General features: G+C 39.0%; 3 protein-coding genes and 1 pseudogene across 6 annotated transcripts; 1 reads left to right on the top strand and 3 right to left on the bottom strand.

Moving 5' to 3' along the window:
- Window positions 1–4,305: 4,305 nt before the first annotated feature.
- LOC148926403 (inositol polyphosphate multikinase alpha-like) lies at window positions 4,306–6,673 on the bottom strand. 2 transcript variants are annotated; one of them, XM_089058340.1, is made up of 2 exons: window positions 6,584–6,673; window positions 4,306–5,426 (listed from the first exon to the last, which is right to left on the bottom strand). In XM_089058340.1, exon 2 carries the CDS (start codon window positions 5,401–5,403, stop codon window positions 4,486–4,488), a length of 918 nt encoding a protein of 305 aa, XP_088914466.1. In that variant the 5' UTR covers window positions 5,404–5,426; window positions 6,584–6,673; the 3' UTR covers window positions 4,306–4,485. The 2 variants fall into 2 exon arrangements, with proteins under 2 accessions (XP_088914466.1, XP_088914467.1); XM_089058341.1 differs by lacking the exon at window positions 6,584–6,673 and having other exon boundaries at window positions 4,306–5,142; window positions 5,278–5,836.
- A 5,162-nt stretch (window positions 6,674–11,835) lies between these two features.
- LOC148926402 (uncharacterized) lies at window positions 11,836–13,107 on the bottom strand. Of its 2 annotated transcripts, none has more exons than XM_089058851.1 (4): window positions 12,884–13,107; window positions 12,670–12,803; window positions 12,294–12,605; window positions 11,836–12,063 (listed from the first exon to the last, which is right to left on the bottom strand). In XM_089058851.1, the coding sequence occupies exons 1-4, from the start codon at window positions 12,899–12,901 to the stop codon at window positions 12,009–12,011; spliced, it is 519 nt and encodes a 172-aa protein (XP_088914977.1). In that variant the 5' UTR covers window positions 12,902–13,107; the 3' UTR covers window positions 11,836–12,008. The 2 variants fall into 2 exon arrangements, with proteins under 2 accessions (XP_088914977.1, XP_088914978.1); XM_089058852.1 differs by having other exon boundaries at window positions 12,294–12,581; window positions 12,884–13,043.
- Window positions 13,108–14,249: 1,142 nt separating this feature from the next.
- LOC148926401 (Pentatricopeptide repeat (PPR) superfamily protein) lies at window positions 14,250–17,065 on the bottom strand. 2 transcript variants are annotated; one of them, XM_089058849.1, is made up of 2 exons: window positions 14,800–17,065; window positions 14,250–14,696 (listed from the first exon to the last, which is right to left on the bottom strand). In XM_089058849.1, the coding sequence occupies exon 1, from the start codon at window positions 17,035–17,037 to the stop codon at window positions 15,403–15,405; it is 1,635 nt and encodes a 544-aa protein (XP_088914975.1). In that variant the 5' UTR covers window positions 17,038–17,065; the 3' UTR covers window positions 14,250–14,696; window positions 14,800–15,402. The 2 variants fall into 2 exon arrangements, with proteins under 2 accessions (XP_088914975.1, XP_088914976.1); XM_089058850.1 differs by having other exon boundaries at window positions 14,250–14,610.
- A 4,067-nt stretch (window positions 17,066–21,132) lies between these two features.
- On the top strand, window positions 21,133–21,906 carry LOC125189736 (secreted RxLR effector protein 161 pseudogene; annotated as a pseudogene).
- The last annotated feature ends 911 nt before the right edge of the window (window positions 21,907–22,817 follow it).

Genomic DNA, 22,817 nt, shown 5'->3' with positions numbered 1-22,817 from the left:
CTCCCTACGTCGATCTGCTACTAGCGATTCTTCCATTATTCGACGCATTTGCTCAAATGGATCCATAATTGATTAAATTTGGGAGAAGAAAAAAATAAAGGAATGATTTTATAGAAGTGATTGGAGAGGAAAGAAAGAGAGATGAGAGAATAAATGTGTGTTTGTGTGTAAAATGGAGAATGGAGAAGAGTATATATAGAATATATAAAAAAAAAAAAATTAAAAATATTACCGTTCAACGGTAATATTACCGTTTTTTATTTTAATTTTATTTTTTTTATTTTTTTGAAAAATCTGATTTTAAAAAAAAAATGAATTATGACGTCATAAATCTGACGCCCACACGCGGGTCGGCGAGTGGGCGTCACGCCAGCAGCCCGCACGCGCCACGTGGCGCCATGCGCGTGTCTCGCGAGCTCGAGACTTGCCTCGCCGGGACGCGTCGGGCGTCGAGACATCTCGTCTCGTCGAAACGAGACGGGAGCCGCAACGCTGTCTCGATACCGTCTCGTCTCGTCGAGACGAGATCGAGTCCGCAACGAGACAGTGTTGCGGATGCTCTAATACTTCTTGTACATTCTGTTTTCGAGCCACCAACCCCTTAAGGCCTTAATTGTTATCATAATTATGTTTATTTCTGTGCTTTTTCTTTTTTCAAAATTTTTCGTCAAAAACTGTTAGCTCAAGTCAACTGAGAATTGTGTATTACACGGTATGATTGTGGTGGTTGCAATTATACCATTTAAGACTATAATAATTTATCAACTTTAATTGAAAATGGCCTAACACATTATAACTTTCAATTATACATCAATTGATGGTTCCAACATTATTTTGTAGTTACAATCATCTAAATGGTTGAAACTTGAAATCAAGATATTCATTATAGCATCTTCAATGGAAGAGTTAATTAAAAAGGATACTATCTCCATCCTATAAAAAATGTCACACTTATGGATCACACGAGATTTTAGGAAATTTTGTTTTGTATGTTAGATGGAAAGAGAAAATATAATTTTTATATTAATGTGTGAGATAACTTTTTCTAAAAATAGAAATGTGACATCTTTTATGCGACAAACTAAAAAGGAAAGTATGACATCTTCTGTGTGACGGAGGAAGTATATCATACCTCCTCAAAAAGTGGAATATACCCTTCTAAAAAGAAACATACTCCAAAGGAAAAAGCTATATAAAAAGGTAAATGATTTTTTAAATATGAAATAATAGTAAAAAAAAAACATAAAGTGTGATACCTTCTCAAATATCTTCTCCTTTGGAGAATGGTTTTTCATGAAAAGAAGACAAATATGGTAGTTATAAAATTTTACTTGGAGGGGTAAAAGATACTTCTTCAAAATGGAAAAATGTATAATACCTTCTCAAATACCTCTTCCTTTAAAGAATGAATTTTAATTAAAAAAAAAAAGATAAATATGATAGTTATATTCCTCTCCATTTATCTCTCCCCTTGGAGATGCTCTTATAGCATATTTCGGAACCCATGAAACTGATGCTTCACTTCATATGTGTAAGCAGCAAAAAAAATTCCGGATTGGCCAATCAATTTTCTGTTTATATAATTTTTCTAAATGCAAATTGAATGTATGTGAATTAGGTGAAATTGCTATTCCATATTATACGTTGGATGATTAGCTTTTTTTTTTTTTGGAGAAAACTTATGTGCGCGCAAGAGTATTTATGGAGTACTCCAATGATCATCTAGTTAAAGGCGATTATATCATAATTAGGATTGTTAATTTAAATGTTGTACAAAAAATTGAGTCACTTTAAATTTGGGCGACGGTAGGTGAAAACGCGTGAATATCATCATTTTCTTCAAGTTACTAACAAACTATACAAAAGAAGAGAAGGCATAACAATTCACATTTATTTGATCACCGTACAAGTGTAAAATATTTTGGAGTTACCTTAAAGAGATGGTTGGCATAAACTTTTAAGAAATTTTGTATGTGATCTATTGTTCTCAATTAAAATAACTTCTATATACTCCCCCATCCCCCGTTATTTGTCATAGTGTTTTATTTTGATTCGTCTTATATTAGTTGTCCCATTTCATTTTTACTATTTTTTTAGTAGCGTATCCTATATTCCACTAACTTATTTTTATTCACATTTTACTATAAAAATAATACTATATGAAGTATGACTCACATTCCACTAACTTTTTCAATTCACTTTCTATTACATTTCTTAAAATTTGTGTGAAGTGATCAAGTCAATATGAGACGTATTGGGGGACGAAGATTAGTGTTTTAAGGTTTTTGGTTTCTAAGCGACTATTTTGAGATGTTGAGGGTTTGTACATTTCACTTAGAATTTGATTGAGTACTTTTATTTCTCCATGATTTATGATTGTCCATAGATATATCCATATAATACTTTTGACCGACTATTTTTTTTTTTTGCTAAAAAATGAACTTTGAGTTTTAATTAGATTTTGTGATATAGTTTAATTATTAACTACTATAGCCAAGTATGATATCCGCATTTAACATTTTAATTAAAATATAAATAGTTTTAATATTTAATTGTAAAAAAAAAAAGAAAAATTAAAGAAAAAAAAAGGAGCGAGAAACTATCAATCATATCATGTTCGGGTGTAAGTTCTCTAGTATTTTGTGGTATTTCTGTTGTGCTTTCTCACTTGGATGAATGCACATTTCTACTAGTTTGATAAGAATATGTGGACATCCCTCTTTTATGTGATTTCGTGGTCCATGTGGTGGCTTAGAAACAAAGTGACCTTCCAAAAATTTGAACCAAATTGAGATGTTGAAAGAAGACTTATTCTTTGGAGACTCGGCTCATGGACTAAAGGGTGGTGCCCGAACTTTCCTTTTCTAATAGAGAATTGTATGATGACTTGTTCAAAGTTAGGTGGTCTAGAAGTTATGAAAGAATCAATACTACTTGTCGAGTGACACAAAAGTGAACTTCACCCCGCTTCTCTAACTTCTTCTTTTTGCCCTCTTTGCGTGTGGTTGGGATAGCTCTTGGCTTTTGGTGGTTATGTTGCTAGTTGCCCCTTTTGTTGGTTTTTATTGGCGGGAAGTGTGTTGGTCATGATTTGTTATGCGCTTCGCTTATTCCTTAGTTTTTTGGCTTGATGTCAGTCTTATTTTGATTTCGTTATGGTGATGATTTTGCTGTTTGTTTTGATTGGGTTGAACTTTGTGTTTCTAATGCTCACTACATTTTGTGGTTTTAGCTTTTAATTAATAAAAAAATTGAAACCTCTAAATCTGTTCTCTGCCTAATACCAATCTCTAGCACTAAGCAACTAAGCAACTAAGCAAACAAAATTAGATACACTATTTTATACTTGCTGGCAATAGATGGAAACAGAATCATACATAACAAAACCAACACAGAATACTTACAACCAGATTCTGGATGAAACCAATATCCATTAGTGTAGAATCTGCAGATCACAAATCTGCTTGGCGACAAGAGTCAAAGACAGGATGCCATCGAGCAACAACTCGAGCTCATATATGCGACAGAAGGAGATGAGAAACAACATTTCACGAGAGAAGAGCAAGCGATGGAGACTCAGTCTCATACTTACTGGTCCAGAATACATGAAGCAGCCTCGAAATTTAAATTTGCCACCAACTCCAAAACGAAGCCAGTTTTTTTTAATTTCATTCAGCGAAATAGAACTCCCCCACTCTTCGCATGAAAGTTTCATGTTTATTGTGGTTCGGTAGTATCAACTAGAAGATGCAGATATTTATGGATGTTGGACATGGTCACACAGCCATTCATAATTAAAAAAAAAAATGCAATCCCAATTTATCACAAATACCGTTCAATACAAGCAACCATCTACAACGAGAAACGTTCAGTACAGAAAATCACACCGAGCTTCAAAAATATTTGAGAAAGAAAGAATCATGAATCTTGAAAAGGGTCCTGAAAGTCTTCAGTTAACCAGCATTCAGCCTGAATCAAAATTATGACATTCCACCAAAAGTCGAAGCAATCAATATCTAAAGTATTGTAAAGAGTATTGGGATCAAATCATTCTCTGCATTCAAACTAAACACTAGTAAACAGAAATATAAAGGCATATGTTGTCAGTTGGGGAAGAAGTTTAGCATGAAAGTCATTAGACAAACACTTTTCTATCAAAATAAGAATAAAAGTATTTGGTATTAATAATATATCATCACAGCTTCGAGAAGATATAAAATAAATGTGGTTATGCAGAGAATAAAACACCAGGATAAGAAACTAGATGCAGAGGCAGAAGATATAAGAACCCAAACGACGTGGTGCTTCTGAACAATTGAATTTATACCTATTTTGGAAATAATTGAAGAGCAAAAGTATCATGAACCTTGGTTAGAAATACATTCGTGGAAACCAGCATAACAGATACCAAGCATCAGAAAGTTGGTTAAATGCAACATTATTTAATTGAGCCAGAGGCCTTGACATCATAGTGATTCAGTAAATTCAAACTGAACCATTTTCAGAATGGATGTGGTTTCTTTGAGCATCTTCTACTACGGAATCAGCAGAAGAGTCTTCTGGAGTTGAGAGGATCTCAGAGATGAATTTGGTAAAAGAGCAAAGCCCACCAAGGAAGTTATGATCAATAACACCATTGCCCTCATGAACGTGGGCGAAATCCACAAGCTTGATTTCTGCTCGGGGGCTCTTCCCACTCGATACAAGCTCCTTTTCAAACATCATAAGAACTGAGGAAGAATAGAAATGATACATGGTTTGATCCTCAAACCATGCCTTCAGTTCCAGTAACTGTGACAAAATACCATTGGAGCCACCATAAACAGTTGATGCAAATGCACAATCTGGTTTCGTATGTGGCTCTTCTGATGTGTTAGAAGAAACAAAGCTTTTCAGAAGCAACTTAACTTCATCAGCTGAAAGAGTCTGGATCGACAATCTGTTCTCCGGCTCCCAATATCCTGATTCTGTGTTTTTAAAGATTCGTGCACCCGACACTCTAAATCCTAGCGGAAGGCTGGAAGTTCCCCTATCCTTCTTCAAACACCTGTTAACGTAGTCCTCTGGAGCTTGTGGATGCCAAGTCCTTGAACCAATTTTGATGTCCATTATAGATGGATTTACACGGCCGAAAGTAAGATCCTGTAAAACTAGATGACGTTGCATACCTGATCCATCAGACGCTTCCACGAGCTGAGTACCATCAAACTCGGGGAAGAAGCTTTTGATATGGTCAGGAATGTTAGTGTTTGAAGAGAATGATGTATAGAAAGAGACCTCGTTAGATCCACGCTCATCACCCTGAAGAGGCTTGTAGAAACGCCCTGCATCGTCAATAAGTGGCCCAAGCCGCCCATCACGAGCCCTGTGTCCAGCAACCTGATGATCTGGGACTTTAAGCATGCTGCTTAGTAGAATGATTTTTTCTGCACAAGTTCGATTTTATTAAAAAATCAAAACCCTTCAAACCCTGGCCATGATCTCAGAATGTGACCCAACACATTCAAACATACATAAACAGGAAAAAAGCAGAGCACGAAAAATAAATAAAAGACTTGAGCAGAATCCTGAAAGCAATATGGGGCATGAGATTTATCCAAATATTCCTATTTTCCAGCAGGAAGAATAAGAGGATTTCATTAAAGTCGGATGCAAAGTAAAACACATGTGGCCCAAATGAAAATGAAACTAGTTGCCTGTTCTTGAAAGATGCTATTCCAACCATAGGCTATCATCAATTTCTTAAATTTGAAGTTTCACAAAAATTCTAGTCATCTAGTTATGGGTAAAATACTCAAATCCAACAGAAAAAGGAGCTGAATTTTCCACAATTTTTCCATATTCCACATTTTGGTTTGGCATTGAGATTATCACCTATATATACATGTATGTCTTCACAAATATACATATATGAGATTGTCAACAATATAATGTCCATACTTCCACACATATGCAGTGAAATCATACATATAAATCAAATACTCCCTCCGTCCCTGAAAATTTATCACATATTTCCTTATTCATCCGTCCCTAAAAATTTGTCATCTTTCACTTTTACCATTTTTGGTAATGGATCTCATATTCCACTAACTCATTCTCACTCACATTTTATTTTAAAACTATATAAAAGTAGGACTCACATACCACCAACTTTTTCAACAAACTTTCTATTACATTTCTTAAAATCCGTGCCGAGTAAAATGTTGACGAATTTTGGGGGACGGAGGGAGTAGTATATACTTTTTTTTTTATGAATTAACCAATTCAAAAGATTAAAGTTGCACTACACAAGAATCATGGTCAAAACTCAAAAGTATAGCAAGAACACGTGCAAAACAACATAATTTCAGTCAGTACACATGAAAGCAAATCAAGATCACTTTTTTATCCTAATTACAAGGAATCGTAGTCGTATCCCATGAAAAGATACATCAAATAGACAATTTGGAAAACTAATCAGATTACATAAACCAAGCACAAATCCACTTTGAATAAGATCCCTTTCCATCCACTCACAAGAGAATCTACTTCCCAAATCCATAAAAAATGGAGTAGTACTTATAAAAAAGCTTTTAGTGCACACCTTTTTCCTGGATTGTGAAAGAAGATTTGCTGGGTTAAAAAAACCTCGAAAATGACGAGGTTAAAGGGGTTTGTTTGCCTTTCAGGGTTTTTGCCACCTAAGTCAATAATCCAATCTAGGAGCATATTTGTCAATTTTGTGCATGGAGGAGTAATTTGTATTGCTACCTAAACCCAAGAATTGAACAAATATTTTAGTTTCTGCCACTTCAATTCAATTTGAAAGTGTCATTTTGACGTTAACAAGAGCATCTCCCATGGAGATAGGCTAGCCACTCTATGTTGCTGCCACGTTATCAGCAATAAAATTCCACATGTCACTTTATCATTTTAAACAAATAGGTAGCCATAAGCTAGCCACAATAAAAAAAAAATTCAATTTACGGAATTAAATTTATGACAATTACGGAATTAAAATTTACGAGACATATACGGAAAAATTCATTAATTTCATTTAAATAAAAAAAAGTACATTGATTAAAAAAATTACATTAAATAAAAAAAATTTACATAATCAACAAAAAAAGGGGCTTCCACACACGAGCCCCGCCTCTCTCTACTCCTCGTCGTCGTCGCCGCCTCCGTCGCCGCCGCCACCCGGGACCTCCACGTCTGAGCCCACGTCTGAGCCCCCCAACTGTGCCCTCGCGGCATCCAAATCGACCTGCATGCTCTCGAGCATCGAGTGAAGAAACCTCTTCTCCACGGGGTCAGTTGCGGCCTTCCAATAATTGAAGACCGTGTACATCTGCTCCCGCATTTTTTTACGCGAGAAGAAGGTGAGCGCGGGTGGGGGGGTTGCTGACTGGACCTCCTGGGGCGATAGGGGGAGGATCCCCTCGCTGCCCGTTGCGCCCGTTGTAATCGCCGGAATAGTTCAGCTTCTGCTTCTTCGGCCTCCCAGCTGCGACCCCCGCCCGGAACTTCTCGAAGTCCTTCAACACCAAATAGCAGTTCCAGTAGGTGAACTCCTTATAAACCCCCGACTTGGGGAACAGACTCTCCGTTATCCTCCGGCAGTCCTCCTTAGTCTAGCCACTAGTCTGCATGCGCAGGGCGTTGGCGTACAAGCTCAAAAATCGGCCAACCGCGGCCCTGATGCGTTCCCACGCCTTCCGGCACTCCTCCCCGGTGAAGTCCTTTCCATACGGGCAGTTCCTCTTGTAGGCTACTCTAATCTTAGCCCACATATCGCAAACTGACAAGCACGCCTTGGATAGGGCGACGTTCTCATCGTCCGTCCACTTCCTCCGTGCGGTGGTGTCGTCAATAGCCGGCTGCGACGACTCCCCGACCACCTTGCTCTTCCCCTTGTTCTTCTTCTTCTTCTTCGGCGCGGCCCGACCCCGCTCTGCTCCCCCCGTTGGAACGGGAGTGTCCGCCTCCTCGACATCAATCCCCAACTCCTGTAATGAGAAACGGTCATTGCCAGTGAACTGCGTCTCCACTGGGGTCGATGTGTGAGACGAAGCCGTCAAAAAGTCAAAAGTGGGACGATAGACCGTATCCCCTCCCGGTGACCCCTGCATACCAGGCTGCACCCCCCTGCCATACCGGCATCATACCCATCATCTGTTGCATCATCTACGGCGTACCTCCCCACCCCGGCATTCCCTGCCCGCCGCTGGCCTGCCCCCTGCCCGGCATCGCCTGCCCGCCCGCCATCAATCCCATCAACTGTTGCCAAGGGTACATGCCCATCTGCCCGCCTATCTGCCCCCATCCAGACCCCACGGGTACCGTGGGAGTCTGAGACCCGCTCGTCGCCGGAGTAAACTGGTTGTTGTTGTCCATCTCTCGATGTTGCTCTTGTACAAAAATTTAGATATAGAAAAAACTCCTTAAAACAAGTGGTGCAAATGAAAATGACGTGAAAATCGCAAATATATAGTGTTTCAAAAAAAAAAAAAACAGTTGGCCGATCGCTCGCCGATCGCTAGCCTGCAATGGCGGCCAGCGCATCGGCCAGCGTCTTCAAATCGGCGTGCACTCGCCTAATGGCTAGCCGATTCGGCGCTCGCCGATCGCAGTAGTTCGGCTAGCCGACCGGCTAGCGCTGCAAATCGGCTAGCCAGTGGGCTAGCTGCTATTGGAGATGCTCTAAAAGAAAACATTTTGACAAATACATAAATAAGCGCAAATAACTCAATTGGATACAATATGTATTCATCTTTAAAATTATATAATCGTGTAGCGGTATAGGTATAACTTAATTCATCTTTAAATTCAATTTACTCAATTATCCCAACACCGCAATTATCAATCACTTTGAAGCCCATTTAAATAGTTAATAAAACCTAAAATAATATACGAAGCTTTAAACACTTTCTTCCTAATCGCGTCTCTCCATTCCTAGTTTATGTGTATTCTTGTTCAAGCAGTGGTCTTCTACCAGGTAATCTTCTTCGAATATAAATTAAAAGAAAGGGAGCAGTTGCAGTTTTCAGAAGATTTGTGTCATGCTAAAGTGATACTCTAAACTCTAAAGTGTGTAGCACTCTTAAAAAATAAAAAAAAGGGACAATTTGGGATGGATTTTAGTGTATTGTAGGAGGTATTTTCAACTACAAAATTGCGTTTTAAGGGATGGTTGAAAATGCCCTAACAACATAAATTTTGTATAACAGAAAATTTATTAATGTCAATATTTTAATAATAAGATCTTGTAAATTTTGTGTACAGAAAATTTATTAAAGTCAAATACTTTAATAATAAGATCTTTTACTGTATTGTATTTGTATTTTGATGAGCATGTCAAGCTTAAAGAAATATAAGCAAAATAAAGAATCATAATTTATAAAAAATTTGCTACATAATTTTTTTACATAATTGTCCAACATTGTTAATAAGAGGAAGATGTGCCTGCTTATTTTAGTGACGCACAATGTTAGGCCACCCTATTGCCTCAATGAGCCTACATTGACGGCCATCGCATATGGTCTTTATAACGAGGGTAAGGCTAGTGCAGCCATCGCATATGGACTTTATAACGAGGGTAAGGCTAGCGGGGTAAGTAGGCACATTGAAGTGAAACGAGGGTAAGACTAGCGAGGCACATTGAAGTTAACTGTAATACTCATCTAGTCATCTTGGAGTCCAGGACATGGACAACAGGCCCAAGACATATCATAAAAGAGTTCAGTGACATATCATAAAAGAGTTCAGGAAGATGTGAGTAAACAAAATAGAACAAAGGGGACGGTTGCATTTTAATTATACCGGCTTCAAGCGCTAATGAGGGTGAATCTAGTTGGTATTGTTCATTAGGATATGAACAAATAAACTTATGATCTCAATGACAGTGTGTATTAGTAGATCTTGGTTATTAGGTTTCGAACGAATAAACTTATGATCTAACAGTCGGTTATTACCAGCTAGCATTTGCTCTTGTGCGATTAATTCAATTAACTTTTTGAAAACTAATTTAAGTATCATTACTTGAATTTGGAAAAAAAAAATTAAGCTCGCAAAACTTAACATCTACAAAATATTTTCCATAAGCATATATAGGCCACATATATATTTGTTCTAAAGTTTTCATTCTACTTTTTTTTCTAGAATTCTCTATTTTTTTCTTATATATTTAGTTTATTCTTAGATACTTCTATTATAAATTATCTTCAAATGTTAATTTCAAAAATCAGGCTTATTACTTATTTGAACACATTTCGTACAATAAACATACTAAAATAAGAAGATAAAAAGCGTAGCTTAGTAGATGTTAATCTTAGAATTTCAAGTCATCGGAAATAAATACTAGGAAACTATTATTGATCATTCTTTCCAAAAAAAAAATCAAAAAATTATAGATGAAGTAGGTTCTCCGAAGCAAAAAAAAATAGGTTTCGCTCTCAAATATATGCTACCACTTCAAACTTATAAAGATTGTCTCACCCACCACATATTAGGCTCAGAATTATTGGAAGAATTTCTTATATCGGAAGAAGACATTCTCTTTTTTTTATCTTCCCTCTGTCCAGCCTTGCCTACCTCACTGCCTTACTGTTAGCCTCCCTCGCTACTACATCGCCATACCTTGTCTTATTGCATTCTGCTTCGCCATATTCACACTGCCTCGCTGTTAGCCTACTTTGCCAGGCTCATTGTGATGTACTAGTATAACAATTACTGATTTTCTTCAATCTAATCTGATCTAGTTTTTTTTACGTGTTGTTTATGATCAAATCGATTTGTGATGTACTAGTATAACAATTACTGATTTTCTTCGATCTAATCTGATCTAGGTTTTTTCGTGTGGTTTATGATCAAATTGATTTTCTTCAATCTAATCTGATCTAGGTTTTTTCGTGGGGTTTATGATCAAATTGATTTTCTTTGATCCAAGTATTCTAATCTAGTTTTTTAGATGTTGTTTATGATCAAATTGATTTGGTTTCAATTATATATTATGTTCCTATTCATTTTTTTAGTATGATATTTCTAAAGATTCAAAACTTATTTAGAAAGCCAATTATACTACGTATCAGACATGTTATCTTTCTTGCCTAATTCCGCGACAGTGGTTCTGCTTAATCACACCGAGACCCTATTTTTAATAAATCTATATCCAATTCTTTTGATAAATCTATAGTTCAACTTCAAAATAATTATTACACACATAGGAGTCCCATTGGTGGGATTAATTTTAAGAAAAGTGAATGAAATAAAATTAATAAAATATTAATCTCACGTTTTAAATGAAATAGTATATAATTAAATTTTCAAATGAAATAGTTTTAAAACGTGTCAAGAAAAGAGTGAAATAAAATTAATAAAATATTAATCTCACTCATATAAAATTAAATTTAAACGGAATATTAGTTAAAATAAGAAAAGTAATTGAACTAAAATTAATAAAATATTAATCTCGCTTATATAAATTAAATTTAAATAAATATATGTTAAATTAGTGGAAGGTTGCCATGACTCACATTTTACTAATGGACTAAAACATAAAAACGAAATTCATATTCACAAACAAATAAAGAGAATAACAGTAACTAATTACCAAATTGTTTATGATGTTTCCCCAAACAAAGCTTACTAGTATTTCTGAAAATAGTTCCAAAAATGTCCTTTATATTAGCACAAATTATTTAATATTTTAATGAATTATACGTGGAATTTTAAGAAACTGTTCTGAGCGATGAATAGATCAACCAACTCTATCTAGCACTAGATGATTTATTTCTTTTAAACAACTGAAAATTCTTAAGACAACGTATAGGTGTCACATATATAAGACAATGAAGATAATCATTGAAACCATGCTGTACTTTGCCCTTTACTATTAAAAAAAAAGGACCGAGAAACTAAGTCGCTTTATATACAACTACAACAACTTCTTCACGACGTGTGCAAGAAAATTTCAAACAACATCTGCAAACCTTACAATATGTCTCAAATATTAAAAAAGCAACTGGATTTTATTTGGCTGCAGGATCCACACCAACGTCCCTCAGTGTCTCCACTTTCACTGGCCTGCAACCACCAAGATGCATTCAACATATCACAATAACAAGAAAATAGTTTTCAGCTTTCAAGCAAAATAACAATTGAGACGCAATAAAAAATAATCTACAATAGAATTTGTCTTAGATTAAATCAGACATAGGAATGACTAATTTGTCTAGGATGAAATGGACACTCTAATGTTCTCATTAGAGAAGTTGTACCAAGACAAATACTATATGATGACACTAATATAGTACCTTGTGAAAATATCTCCACGAAGGGGATCATGCATGATTTCTTGGCGGTCAATGTCCTGAATATGAGCAACTTTCCTGAAGAAGGATTGCTTGACGAACTTGTCGGCCTCCTCGGCCACGTGCTCCGGCTCCACCACCTCCGGGACGGTCTCCCTCCTTGATTTCTTCACATAGAGGTTGGGCCCCCGGCCCAGCTGATGCCACGCTGTGAACACTCCAAAACCCGCCGATAAACTTATCATCCCCACCGCCATGAATACCGGAAACATGTCCCCTTTCACACCCCACCTACACATTTTCAAGAATCCAAGACTGACCTCTTTTTATTCAATTACAACCGAAAACTCAATTTCATTACAATAAACGAGAAGCTTACTTTGATTTAGCTTCAGGGTGAACATGGCCGGCGGCAGGGGCGTAGGCTTTCAATTTGGGCAGAGTTGATGTCGTGAAACTCGAACTCTGGCTGGGGCCTCCGCCAAGTGCTTTGGCCATTGATTTCAAGAGGCTCTGCAAATTAACAAGATCAACGACGATGTAACCGAATCGTGTGAGGTAACAAAATTGAATCCAAGCGCAAATATACATACCGCTGTGCGAAATGCCATTGCTGAGAAATTGGATAGTGTGATTTAGAATTGATAATTGTGGTTGAGTTGGAGTTTGGATAAGGATTAGTGAAGCAATTTATAGTGTTGGATGTAGATCAATGTGGAAGTTTCTAGTGAGTAGTGAGCATGCAGAGAGGGCCACTTGTCAATCATATAACTTCACACAGCCGCTGTGGATGCACGTCCGACCAACACGTCACTTTTACATCCACACTGCATAACTCGTGATTTTATATTTGAATTAATGTTTTATGTGCCGAATGCCCGAAAATACATACTCCCTCCTTTCTAAAAATAAAATTCTAAAAATAGCAACAATTTTAGTATTTCGCCGTCAGCTAAAATTAAACAGATTTGCAAATAAGACAGTCTCAACGTACACTTGATAAAATAAAAGATAAAATTTACAAATAATAAGAAATAGAAAAAAAATAGTGAAAATAGTATTAATGTATCATAGAGTCCTCATTATTAACGATGAGTAATTGGTTAAAAGTTTTTTATAGTTTAGACGTAATTTTGAGGAATAGACCAAAAATAGTACTCTCTCTATCTCACTCAAGATATTCATTTTTCCTTTTTAATTTATCCCACTCAAAATATTCATTTTCTATATTTAGAAATAAATTCCTATCTCCTTATCTCCTTATATATAATCACTTTTCTATATTTAAGAGTGTAGATATCTTGAATAAATCAGGGGAAAATAAAAAATGAGGCGATCATCGGTGGACAGTGGGAGCAGTAATGTTGCTGCCTGTGGCTTTAGTCAAAACTCTGCATTAATCGGAGACAGATCAAAATCCATATACTCATCCTGGTTCAAATCTTGAATTTCAGCTCCCAAGCAACTAGTGCATGTATCTTCCAGCTTTGAGTGCGGAGGATATTGTATACATCAATTTCTTCATCCTCCATCAGCTCATCCTAACAAGACAACCGAAAACATGAATCAGTTTCAGCAGTATGTTTAGCGGAGGATTGATGAAAGAAGATAGGCAGTTACTGTACATGTTTAAGCTCCCAAACAATCTCGAAAGGAGATTCAGTTCCCACAGATTCATGCTTTTCCCAAGCACAAGAACCCACAATACTTGACAAATTGTCAGTGTTGCATTTCTTTCTAGGAGTCTGAGGATAGATAACAAAAAATGTTTATTAAGATTAACTAAAAAGAAGAGCCGTGGACATAGTACTTATAAATACGAACAAGCAAGACTACTTACAAATAATGTTGCATTCATGAATGGTACTTGAACGCCAAGTGATTTGGATAGCGACTTGATACCACCAGCATTAAAACCAATCATTGTTCATGCTATTACCCAGCAAAACAAGATGATCCTTGAGAACACCTTTCGTAACCATTGTCACTGATGTTGATAAACGTTGTGCAACAGTACAGAATGTTAGTAGTTCTTTACAAAAAAATAAAAAATCATCATTATTATACTATGACATGTTTTGAGTAACCAAATCCAACTCTCTCTCCTCATGTACGGAACAGCAGATGAACTCCCCAAACAAAAAAGACAACATGAAGACAATTTAGTCTTCAAGAGAATTTTCTTTTGGTGAGTGGTTAAGTTGACATAAACATATATATAGAGAGAGATACTCTATCACGAACTCCATTGCTGGGTCCTTTAGACTAACTTTCTTCAAGTGATTCTTGACTATGAGTGCAGCATTTTCTTGGCAGCTTCCTGCCACAATCACAGTTAATCAGATAAAGAATCACCGGACGACCAGCAATATCATTCTTGAATCCGACTCCACAAAGCAGTATCTCCTGAATTGTTACATATATTTAATGAAACATTTTCTCACGAGTCTAGTAAAGAATATAAATATTGTTATATAACCATGTTACATCTCCTTAAAACTTCAATTACCTTCATCATATCCCTGGATGAGTTGCTACTTAGAGATGAATCTAGCACAGCCTTGTAAGCAGGATTGGACATGACAGTTGCAGCTAAGACTTTAACAGGATCACTAGCACAGAATTCACTTGCAATAATCAAACTGAACGATGGAGTTGTTGCACGTATTCCTCACACTACCATCATAGCATATGACAACATCTCTAAGGATTGCTATCAAATTCTTGAAGAGTGTCCCAGGTTCAGTCAACCCTCTGCTTGAACGGACAATTACTTCTCTGCTGGAGATTGAATGATCCATCGCCTGATAAGGGTCCAGTTAGGGGTGGGATGGTACGGTATTACGCACCGAGAATATCATACCGCATATCGTACTGCAAATTGCGGTATAGGAAAATGTCATACCCGCGGTATACCGAGAATTCGGTATGATTATTTCTGATACCGTTAGTAGCTTTACGCATTAAAACCTACCGAAAACTACCTTCCCCTCTCAGAGTAGGCCTTTGATTTATATAATTAAGTAAATGCTTTCTATCTCCATTTGACAATGCAGTAGTTATCTCGTCAACACTTGTCATCAATCGCACCAATAAAATGTTTCTCTGACTCTCAGAGTTGTTCGTAGTGATGGAGCTGCAAACCATTCAAGACCAAGTATATCTCCTCGGTGCAAGGATGCAAGCAATCCCCAGAAACAAACTCATGCTCCATCCCATCCAGCTCGATCAAGCTCCACCCAGCGCTCTTCCTGATCCCCCATCTGCTCTCTCTTAACCTCCGCACCTTCACCACGTCGTCCCAACGCCCCGAATTCGCATACATATGCGCCAACACAGAGTACACCGAGCCATCTTCCGGCTTCACCCTCATCACATGCTTCGCAGCCTCCTCAGCCACCTCCACGTCTCCGTGTATCTTGCACCCTCCCAGCAGCCCTCCCCACACGAACACGTCCCCTCCCATCGGCATCCCCCTTATCATCTCCACAGCCTCTCTTATCAGCCCTGCTCGCGCCAGAAGATCCGCCATGCATCCGTAGTGCTTCAGCTCTCTTGGAACGCCATACGCGCTCTCCATCTTTGCGAAAATACTCTTAGCCTCACTGATCATCCCCGAGTGGCTGCATCCAACCAGAACGCCCAGAATCGTCACCCCATCCGGCTTCACCCTGTCTTCTAGCATTCTTGTAAAATAACGGAGAAGTGATGAGCCATCGCCATGAATGGCCAATCCCATGAGCATCGCATTCCACAGAGCAACATTCTGCTCACGACACGACGCGAAAACCTCCTTAGCCGTCTCAACCAGCCCACACTTTGCGTAGAGATCAACCAACGCGGTTCCTATATAGGCGTCCAGCTCAATCCCATTTCTCTCTATGTATTCGTGTATTGCCTTCCCTTTCTCCATCTTCCCGAGCTGCGAGCACGCAGAGAGCACCGAAACCAGAGCAACATTGTCGAATCGCACCTGCAAAGCAATCATACTGTCAAACAATTCAATAGCCTCAGCGGGCCGGTCCAGCTTCGCATAGCCAGCCAAAAGTGTACCCCAAGAAACCGCATTTCGTTCAGGCATTTCATCGAACAGTTCCCGAGCACGATCAATGTCACCAGCCTTAACGAACCCATCAATCATCACATTGTAACTCACGACATCCCTCAACAAGCCTCCTTCGAAAACCCCTTCCGCCCCATCAACATCGCCAAACCTGCAGTATACGGAAGAAAGCGAATTTCGCACGAACACATCAATTAAAAACCCTAATTTCACAATTTGAGCGTGGAGAGCCCTCGCAAGCGGAAGCGAGTTGTGCAGAGCCCCGCAAGCTTTGAGTACGAAGGGGAAAGTGTGGAAATCGGGCGCGATGGGTGTCCGGCGCATGTGGAGGAAGAAATTTAAGGCGGCGCGGGAAGAGCGGAGGGCGGTGTGTGCCCGGATGATGGTGTTGTAGTTGAAAGCAGAGGGGTTTGGGATGAGAGTGAAAATCCTGGTGAAGTAAATGGTGTGGTCATGATTGGTGGTAGTGGAGTGATGTAGGAGTGAAGAGGAGAAGGAATGGAGGATGTGAGAGAGGAGAAGAGAGGGGTGGAGAGAGAAGAGGCCTCTGGTGATGGCTTGAGCGTGGACTTGGTGGATGTGTGCGATGGTTTTGCAGCTACGGTTGAGTGTGGATATGAGATGAGATGTTTGGATGCATATTATTTGCATTTGGATTTTCTGCTCCATGCTTTCAGTTTTCATTTCTCATGAATCCCCATTCCCTTTTCTTTTTGTGATTGGAGATATTGAGTAAATGTCCGTACATAAAAATAAATCTAAGACTTCTTTCCCTAAAAATTCTTTAACTTTCGTTCAATTCTTGTTTAAAATCTGTACAAATTACAAAACGATTGATTTGTTCTTAACTTGCAATCAAACTAATTATTTCTTTTGATTTTTGCAATTAATTAACATTGAAATGCACTAACATAAATTGATGACATATTTATGTGCTACTATCAAATATCCTCAAAACGATGTCATATGGCAAATCAACTTCGTATTCGTTTGTTGATTTATGATTTATATTAAGTGATGAAATTTTAAACAGAAAAAAATCAATAATTTGATGGAGTACTTTATAAGTGGGTGTTGGGTCTAGAGTGACTGATCCATTTTATTCGGCCCATAGCAACAAGCCCAGACTTAGGGCCCAAGTCAGAGAGTTTGTTGAAGTAAGCTGAGCAGCTCATTTAGTTACATCAGTTGAGAGAGTTTTCCCCTTTTTCTCCTACGGTATATAATCTGTGAAATTAGGGGTTTCTAGAGTAGTTCTTCTCTGTATCTCAGTTACAATTCAAGATTAGTTAGCTAAGTGAGTTTTCACAATCGAGCTGTGTTCTTCGATTGAGTAGTTAGCTTGAGGAATTGTGAGCTGTTGTAATTTGTTCTTTGATTGTGTTTGTGGAATAAAATCGTCCCATCCTTCGTCCGTGGATGTAGATCCTTTTGTGGATCGAACCACGTTAATTCTTTGTGTCGTTTACATTTGATCGAATCAAGATTCTCGTTCATCAAATTGGCGCCGTCTGTGGGAACGATGACGATGCCAAGAATGGAAGCTGAAAAGTTTACGGGTCACAACGATTTTGGGCTCTGGCGCATCAAGATGAAGGCCTTGCTAATCCAACAAGGGTTAGCCGATGCAATCAAATCGAAATCGCCGGTGATCGAGGAAGGAGTAGATGAGAAGGTTGCGGCGAAGAAGCGAGAGATCTGGGAAAAGGCGCACAGCTCCATTGTTCTCTGCCTTGGAGATAAAGTCCTTCGAGAAGTCGCGAAGGAGACTACCGCGATGGGCGTCTGGGCGAAGCTAGAGACACTATACATGACGAAGTCTCTCGCGAATCGCCTTTATATGAAGCAGCGCCTATACTCCTATCGGTTTCTTGAATCTAAGCCGGTGGGAGAGCAACTCGATGAATTCAACAAGGCCATCGATGACCTTAAAAACATAGATGTCAAGATTGAAGACGAAGACAAGGCCATCTTGCTTCTGAATGCTCTCTCAAAATCTTACGATCACTTAAAGGATGCTATGTTATATGGGAGAGAGAAGGCCATCACCCTTGATGAAGTTCAATGCGTTTTGAAGGCCAAGGAGCTGCAGAAGACCTCTGGTAATGTAAGCTCTGATCAGGCTCCAGAGGCCCTCATTGTGAAGAAATTCAAGCACAAGAAGCAATCAAAGGGAAAGGAGAATCAAGGTTTCAAGCCCCAACACTCTAATCAAAAGTCTGGGGATGAAAGTAAGGAGACAAGAAAATGCCACTGGTGTCAAAAGCCCGGCCACCTCAAGAAGAATTGCTTCGCATGGAAGAAGAGACAAGCTGAGTCCAATAATGATCAGAACACTGCCGATTGTACAGCGGAATTGGAGCCAGCCCATGTTATGAATGTGGCTGAGAAGCAGATATCAGACTCCTGGATCATGGACTCCGGGTGCTCATTCCACATATGCTCGCACAAGGATTGGTTTGAAGACCTCACTGATGCTGATGGGACAGTGTTGCTAGGCAACAATCAGATATGTACTATTAAAGGGATTGGTAATATTCGTTTTAAAGTGCATGATGGATCAGTGAAGGTGTTGACTGGTGTGAGGTATATACCTAGTATTAAAAGGAACCTTGTGTCTCTGGGCATGCTGGATTTGAAGGGGTATTCATTTGTGGTTTCTGGTGGATGTATGAAAGTATTGTCTGGGGGCACTATTGTTATGATGGCCTCTAGAAGAAATAGATTGTATTATCTTGATGCTGATGTTGTTGTTGGGAATTCTTGTTTCTCTGAGGATTCTGGTATGGCTTTGTGGCATAAGAGGCTTGGCCATGTAGGAGAGAAGGGCTTAAAGGAGCTTGTTAAGAAGGGCATTTTCAAGTTCAGTGATCAAGAAACTGTTAAAATGTGTGAGTCTTGTTTGCTAGGAAAGGGAAAGAAGCTGCCCTATGGCTCTGGCAAGCACACCTCCACCAAGCCCCTTGACTATTGCCATAGTGATCTCTGGGGACCAAGTTCTGAGAAGTCCACAGGGGGTGGAAGATATTTCTTGAGCATCATTGATGATTTCAGCAGAAAAGTCTGGGTATGGATCTTAAAAGAGAAATCAGAAACTTTTGATAGGTTCAAAACATGGTGCAAGGCTGTTGAGGTTGAGAAAGGCTATGGTCTAAAGTGCTTAAGGATAGATAATGGCTTAGAATTTCTATCAAAGGAATTTGATTCTTTCTGCAAGGTGAAGGGTATTCAAAGGCACAGAACCGCACCAGGCAATCCTCAACAAAATGGGACTGCAGAGCGTATGAACAGGACCCTTCTTGAGAGGGTGAGGTGCATGATGCTCACTGCAGGTGTACCCAAGAAGTTTTGGGCAGAGGCTGTATCAACTGCAGCTAAGCTAATCAACAAGTGTCCGAGTTCAGCCATAGCTCATGACACACCAGACAACAGGTGGTATGGAAACCTTGGTGGGTATCAGAAACTGAAGATCTTTGGTTGCAGGGCTTTTGCCCATATCAGACAGGGCAAATTGGAGCCAAGGGCTCTAAAGTGCATTTTCTTGGGTTATCAAGATGGAGTAAAAGGCTATAGACTATGGAGCACCGAGCCTGGAAATCAAAAGATTATAATTAGCAGAGATGTGGTATTTGATGAGTCAACAATGCCATACAAGACTGCTGATCAGAATGAAAGATTTCAGCAACCTCCAACAAATTCAGAAGTTGATTTTGAGCACCATGATTCTCAGAACCAGGGTAATGAACCATCTGCTCAAGTGGAAGAAGATATCCTCTCAGGAGAGGAAAGTGAGGAACCAGAACCTAATGGACCTGCAGATTTGTCTGAATCAGACCAAGACCCATCAGGTGCTGGGAATCTCAGTGACTATTTGCTGGCCAGGGACAGGACAAGAAGGGACATTAGGCCACCTGCTAGATACATGGATGCTGATTTTGTCTACTATGCTCTATGTGTTGCTGAGGAGTTGGAGATTTCTGAGCCTAGTACATACAAAGAGGCCGTAGGAAGCAAAGACAAGCATAAGTGGATAAAGGCCATGAATGAGGAAATAGATTCCTTATTGAAGAATAAGACCTGGGTTCTTGTTTTGAGGTCACAGATTCAGCAGAGGCCAATATCTTGTAAGTGGATTTACAAGAAGAAGGTGGAGGCTTCTGAAAATGATAATGTCAGATTCAAGGCAAGGCTAGTTGCAAGAGGTTTCACTCAAGAGGAAGGTGTTGACTACACTGAAGTCTTCTCACCTGTAGTTAAACACAGTTCTATCCGAATCCTACTTGCACTTGTGGCCAAGAACAACTGGGAGCTTCAACAATTGGATGTCAAGACAGCCTTCTTGCATGGTGAGTTGGAAGAGACTATATACATGGAGCAGCCACAAGGTTTTATTAAGCCAGGAGATGAAGATAAGGTTTGTTGTTTAAAAAGGAGCCTATATGGGCTCAAACAGAGCAGCAGGCAATGGTATCTGACTTTTGACAAGCAGATGGAAATAACGGGGTTCAGAAAATCAGCCTTTGACAACTGTGTATATATAAGATACAAGGGGGGTACTGTTGTTGCCTACTTACTACTTTATGTAGATGATATGCTTGTGGCAGGACCAAGCAAGGCTGAAATCAATCGAGTAAAGAGAGATTTGGAAGAAGCTTTTGAAATGAAGGATCTGGGGAATGCCAAAAGAATTCTAGGCATGGATATCATTAGAGAGAGAAGTGCTAGAAAGTTGTGGCTGGTACAACACAGCTACATCAAGAAGATGTTGGCAAATTCCAGATGATCGATTCAAGGAAGGTATCAACTCCAACAAGCCAACATTTCAAGCTTTCTACCAGTCAGAAGCCATCATCTGAGATGGAAAGGAAACAGATGTCTAAGATCCCTTATGCAAGCATTGTAGAGAGTATAATGTACATGATGTTGTGTACAAGGCCTGACTTGTCACATGCTATCAGTTTGACTAGCAGATTTATGGCTGATCCAGGTAACGAACATTGGCAAGCTCTGAAGTGGATAATGAAGTATCTAGTGGGCACACAGGATCTTGGGTTGTTGTTTTGCACAAAGGATGGTGAAGATGGTCTTATTGGGTATTGTGATGCAGACTATGCAGCCAACATTGATAGTAGAAAGTCTCAGTCTGCATATATATTCAAGCTTTTTGGGACTGCCATTAGTTGGAAGTCCAATCTTCAATCAGTGGTTGCCCTCTCCACAACCGAAGCAGAGTATATTTCTATGGCAGAGGCAGTCAAAGAGGTCAAATGGTTGAAGGGGATATTGGGAGACTTTGGGGTGGTTCAAGAGGCAGTGACAATACTTTGTGACAACAACAGCGCTATAAGTTTGGCCAAGCATCAAACTTTTCACGAGAGAAGTAAGCATATTGATATAAAGCTGCACTTTGTGAGAGATGAGATTGGAAAAGGTGTGGTGACTGTGAGAAAGGTTCACACATCAGAAAACACAGCAGATATGATGACAAAGGCTCTACCAAGTGCCAAGTTTGAGCATTGCTTAGACTTGGTTAACTTGATTGCTCGAAGATGAGGGTACTTAGATGAAGGTGGAGATGGTTCATGGATGCAGTCAAGGTGGAGTTTTGTTGGGTCTAGAGTGACTGATCCATTTTATTCGGCCCATAGCAACAAGCCCAGACTTAGGGCCCAAGTCAGAGAGTTTGTTGAAGTAAGCTAAGCAGCTCATTTAGTTACATCAGTTGAGAGAGTTTTCCCCTTTTTCTCCTACGGTATATAATCTGTGAAATTAGGGGTTTCTAGAGTAGTTCTTCTCTGTATCTCAGTTACAATTCAAGATTAGTTAGCTAAGTGAGTTTTCACAATCGAGCTGTGTTCTTCGATTGAGTAGTTAGCTTGAGGAATTGTGAGCTGTTGTAATTTGTTCTTTGATTGTGTTTGTGGAATAAAATCGTCCCATCCTTCGTCCGTGGATGTAGATCCTTTTGTGGATCGAACCACGTTAATTCTTTGTGTCGTTTACATTTGATCGAATCAAGATTCTCGTTCATCAGTGGGTTTTAAAACTGATATACAAAATCGGAATTTGACGAAAGTTCAGGAGAATTAATTTAGAAGATCAGCAAAACTCATCTCGAGTCCTGCGCGCCAAAAGATGTGGAGAAAAACAAATCCATCTTTTTATCTTACCACATATGTTAATATAAAGTCTATGATAGTCTAAACCATCTTTAAACAATATGATAGATAAATAGATTTGTCATCTATTAGTCGTAATTTATTTGAGAGTTAGGTCCATGAAGAGGGTGTAGGATAAATCTAATGCCCCCACTCCACACAATCTCATCTTTATACTTGATTTGGATTCTCATTATAAGTTGAGAATGAGGTGTCCACAAACTTGCGGTGCTTTGTGAATGTACTATGTCCCTGAAGGATAAAGAGTGTCGATATGCTCAAGAATATAAACTAATAACCACTTTA

Source organism: Salvia hispanica, chromosome 5 (genome assembly GCF_029641045.1).
Source record: "Salvia hispanica isolate PSC_SH4W2 chromosome 5, Shi_PSC_v1, whole genome shotgun sequence".
In the NCBI taxonomy this organism is placed as follows: Eukaryota; Viridiplantae; Streptophyta; class Magnoliopsida; order Lamiales; family Lamiaceae; genus Salvia; species Salvia hispanica.
The sequence above is the reverse complement of the archived record's forward strand: the minus strand, read 5'-3'. Positions and strand labels throughout refer to the sequence as shown.

What these genes read in the sequence shown, in the direction of transcription:
- LOC148926401 (XM_089058849.1), bottom strand. Translation starts at nt 17,037, where the DNA reads ATGAAAACTGAAAGCATGGAGCAGAAAATCCAAATGCAAATAATATGC.
- LOC148926403 (XM_089058340.1), bottom strand. Translation starts at nt 5,403, where the DNA reads ATGCTTAAAGTCCCAGATCATCAGGTTGCTGGACACAGGGCTCGTGAT.
- LOC148926402 (XM_089058851.1), bottom strand. An exon ending in CACCCTGAAGCTAAATCAAA is followed by an intron (nt 12,606 to 12,669) that starts GTAAGCTTCTCG and finishes AAAAGAGGTCAG; the next exon opens with TCTTGGATTCTTGAAAATGT. An exon ending in CGTGGAGATATTTTCACAAG is followed by an intron (nt 12,064 to 12,293) that starts GTACTATATTAG and finishes TGGTGGTTGCAG; the next exon opens with GCCAGTGAAAGTGGAGACAC.